We start from the raw sequence: 3,977 nt of genomic DNA on the forward strand, positions 1-3,977 counted from the left end.
ATATGTCGTACATGGTATTCCCCAAAAACCAATTTTTGAATTTATTGATTCGGCAAAATAAAGTGGACTCCTATTATGATTACAAGATGTGGATGCTGTAACAACAAACGACTCGATACAAATAATTTTTTTTACCAAAAAACAGGAAGTGAAACGTGGCATTAGAAAGAAAAAAAAAAAATTAAATGAAAATGTGTGTACAAACACCCTGTTACCAAGTTACGTAATATTTGCAACAACAAAATATATATTTATTACCCGTAATTATTTAATTTTTTAAATCTTACATTCGTTTTTTTGATCGTAACAACCTGGTTGTACAGAACCGCCATTAACGTAAAAATCCACGTGACCTGTCGGTACCAATTTCCCTTGAGCCAATGCATTTGTATGTATTATATCGACGAAATCACCTGAATTATAATCAACCACGTGATTTACTTTTCCATCGAATAATGGCGAAGCTGGATCCAAACCTGCGTATACGCACACATTATTATTTCTCCACCTTTCTCTCTCTTTTGATTTTTTTTTCTCTTTATCACTACTTACCCGTCACTCTTCCAGGTTTACCATATTTTAAATATTCGTTAATTTGTCCAGCGATTTGCGCTCCCAAACTAAATCCGATCACGTGTAAATCTTTCATTGCAAATAAATTTCTTTCGACCAAATTGTCTATCATTTTTGCCGTGCAGTTGGCAATAAGGGGAACATTGTTAACAGATGCCAGATAACATTTATCATCGGCTAAAGGAGCATAATCGACCGATAATAAATTATAACTTCCTTTTTTGAAATATTCTATAAAAAAAAAAAAACAGATTAGGTTTGAAAATATTTGGCGCGAGGGGGGGGGGGGCAAACAACAACAACGACAACAATCACCCACGTAATTACGTAATTTATACGTTATGACGTAAGTTATTTTATTTTTTCACCTAAAATAATGTCATACGTTATTATTATTATTATGAGTGAGATACGAGTTTTCTTACGTACCTGAACGTAATTGAGGATTTGGTATATCATCTTTACTTTTCGTATAACCGTGTATTATTATCTTCCACGGTTTTCCATAATTGTATAAAAATGTGGACAAATGATTGGCATGCAATTGAACGTAATCGTATTCGCTAAAATTAATAAATAAATAAATTAATAAATAAATAATTTATGGACGAATGATATTCACTCACTTAGTGTAGAGCCAAAATGTTATGTTGACGTTTGGACATTCTTTTGGAGGTTCTACGCAATCGGAATTTAATAATGTTGTCAATGGAAAAACATTTTCTTTAAGCGTGAGAGCAGCAACGGCTGCTGTTTTCAAACCTAAAAAAAACCGTCGTAAGGTAAACAAAACATAAATAATAATAATAATAATAATAAATTAACGACCTCAAATCTGGTTTGCGGTCATGTGTGTGTGTGTGCATATGTAATTATTTATTTAAAAAAAAAAAATTTTTGATTAAAGGTCAAATCACGTTTAATTTTACATGACGACAATAATAATAATAATTTTTAAAATGATAATGACTAACTTCCGGTTAAGTATATAAACTTTATAAATTTTCTTCAATGCAACAAACAGTGGAATCGGAAAATTGATTTTTTATTTATTAAAATTTTATTCATTCGTCACTCACCTCGTGTAAGATCCAATATGGTCGGTGAATTATCATTATCATCATCATTACTAAACGTGGAATAAACACATTTTGTAAACAGGTATAAGAAAAAAATTATTTTTATTAATAATTTCATTTCGAAAACAACGACGTAGTACGATCCTACGACGACAACGACGACAACTTATTCAAATAACTGTAATAACAAGATTAATAATAATAATAATTTTTCCAATGCTCAAAGTTAAAATTATTTGTAAAAAATTTGCGCAAAAATAAAAAAAAATTTGTTCTGCTTTTTTTTACTCGCGTAAAAACATTTATATCCTCACATTTTTCTCTCTCTCTCTCTCTCTCTTTCTCGTTATTTTGGGTTATTGACCGTTTTAAAAGGAAAAAAAGGTTTTTATACACGATACCTTAAAAAAGACATGAGTGAGAGAGAGAGAGAGAGAAAATTTGTTTTTTAACGGGTCAAATTTTATAGGTAACCTAATTGATACGCCTAATTGAACCTTATCATTATCCTAAAAATATAATGATAATTTTACGCGACAGGTTTTTTTTTTCGATTTTCCAATTTTTTTCTTTTTAATATATTTTTTTTAAAAAATAACGGAAATCGTTTCGAGTACTTGTTTCATCATCATCATCATCATCACTAAAACAAACTTTTTGCAAAATTTTAAGAATAAAAAAAAAAAAAAAAAAATTCTACCCCTTTTCACACACACAACAAATAAAAAAACTTACTTGCGAATTTAATAAAAAAAATTAATAAAAAAAACAAACACAAACAAACAAACAAAATAACGTTTTCACTCGATAACAAACAACAAACTGGAGCGGTTGTTGATAAATATAAATATATAAATAAATTTATTTGCCAAGATTTGTAAAAATTATTAAACGACTTTTATTAAACGTTTGATTATAATTAGACAACTTATGAAACGAGTAAAAAAAAAAAAAAAAATTTTAGGTTATATTTGCATTTTCGTCATTATTATTATTATTATTATTCGGTATGTGCATTAACGTAATGAATGATAATAATAATAAAAATTAACACGATTAAAAAATAGAGCAAATAAATTATAAAACGATTTGCCAAAAAAAAAAAAAAATTTTTTTTTGTTTTTATCCTTTTATTCATTTATAACGTATTATTATTATTATTTATTAATTAATTTTGGTTTATTTTGTCCTAAGTACACACACACGCAAGAAATTATGGCAAAAATGATAAATGACAAGTAATAAAAAAAAAAAAAAAACAATAACATTGTGACAAGGTATGGAAACAAACAAACAACAAACAATGTAATGTTGATACAATTTTTTATTCACATTCGTTTGTTGTTGTTGTTGTTGATATCGGTCAAATGATAACGTTTTCGTAACGTACCTGTTTTATTTCATTATTTTAATAAGTTCAAATGTGATTTATTTATTTATTTATTATTACGTAAGAATTTTTTTTAAGTTTATTGAACGTGTATTGATTTAAAATCATTTTTTTTTTTTTTTGGTTTCGTCTTTGTATTCATTTCTTTTATGATTTCTTTTTTTCACGTTTTGACATCTTATAAAATAAATAAATCAATTATTATTATTATTATTAGTTTTGTTTATTAATAATAATTTATGTAAATTATATTAAACTTGTATTAATATTTTAACACGATAATAAAACGTTTTAACGATTTGTTTTTGTTTTGTTTTTTTTTTTACATTAAGTTAAATTCTTTTATTTTCTTCTTTGACTCAACATCCCATGTGGTCTAGTGGCTAGGATAGCTGGCTTTCACCCAGCAGGCCCGGGTTCGATTCCCGGCATGGGAAATTTTTTTTTGTTTTTTTTCTCCATAAATATGCGTAAGTGATGACGTTTAATTTATTATTATTATTTTTATTCTTTTGTTAGTATAATATTAAGGAATAAATAATAATTTCAACTAAAAAAAAAAATGTTTTTTAAATTTTGATGGAAGAGACACCTAGCGGCAAATTTTCAATACGTTTCTAACGCGCGCTAATTTTTCCGACGTTCATTGCCTAAACTATGGTTATTTATTTTTTGCATATTTTTTTTTACTAATGTTTTATTTATTTTATTATTTTTATTAAAATTAATTAATGTTTTATTTTTTGAATAAAGTAATTGTTTAAAATGACGGTTAAAAATTTTTTTTTTTTAGTAACGTTTAAATAAAAAAACTAAAATATACTAAATATAGTTAAAATAATTTCTGATAGAGGACGTTGCGGAATACAAATTTGATAACTCTTATCTTCTACAATTCTAAAGTGGTTTTAAAGTGGCGGCAGTAAATTTATAAA

The 3,977-nt window shown here is 26.4% G+C and overlaps 2 protein-coding genes and 1 non-coding gene across 3 annotated transcripts in view; 2 read left to right on the forward strand and 1 right to left on the reverse strand.

Moving 5' to 3' along the window:
- Phum_PHUM611670 (Ves G 1 allergen precursor, putative) overlaps positions 1-1,770 on the reverse strand; it is a gene marked incomplete at both ends in the record, with an annotated part of 1,833 nt that extends 63 nt beyond the window's left edge. Inside the window, 6 exons of the mRNA XM_002433009.1 lie at positions 1-95; positions 288-476; positions 553-804; positions 1,003-1,136; positions 1,200-1,335; positions 1,653-1,770. Of these exons, the coding sequence (XP_002433054.1) occupies positions 1-95; positions 288-476; positions 553-804; positions 1,003-1,136; positions 1,200-1,335; positions 1,653-1,770 (924 nt within the window). The remainder of the gene's footprint in view (positions 96-287; positions 477-552; positions 805-1,002; positions 1,137-1,199; positions 1,336-1,652) is intronic.
- Positions 1,771-3,407: 1,637 nt separating this feature from the next.
- On the forward strand, positions 3,408-3,479 carry Phum_PHUM611680. The gene has a single exon. It is a non-coding gene; the product is annotated as a tRNA-Glu (tRNA).
- Positions 3,480-3,508: 29 nt separating this feature from the next.
- Phum_PHUM611690 (glycerate kinase, putative) overlaps positions 3,509-3,977 on the forward strand; it is a gene marked incomplete at both ends in the record, with an annotated part of 1,947 nt that continues 1,478 nt past the window's right edge. The window contains one exon of the mRNA XM_002433010.1: positions 3,509-3,512. Within this exon, the coding sequence (XP_002433055.1) occupies positions 3,509-3,512 (4 nt within the window). The remainder of the gene's footprint in view (positions 3,513-3,977) is intronic.

The sequence above is a fragment of the Pediculus humanus genome, genomic scaffold (assembly GCF_000006295.1).
Source record: "Pediculus humanus corporis 1103172108319 genomic scaffold, whole genome shotgun sequence".
Lineage (NCBI taxonomy): Eukaryota > Metazoa > Arthropoda > Insecta > Psocodea > Pediculidae > Pediculus > Pediculus humanus.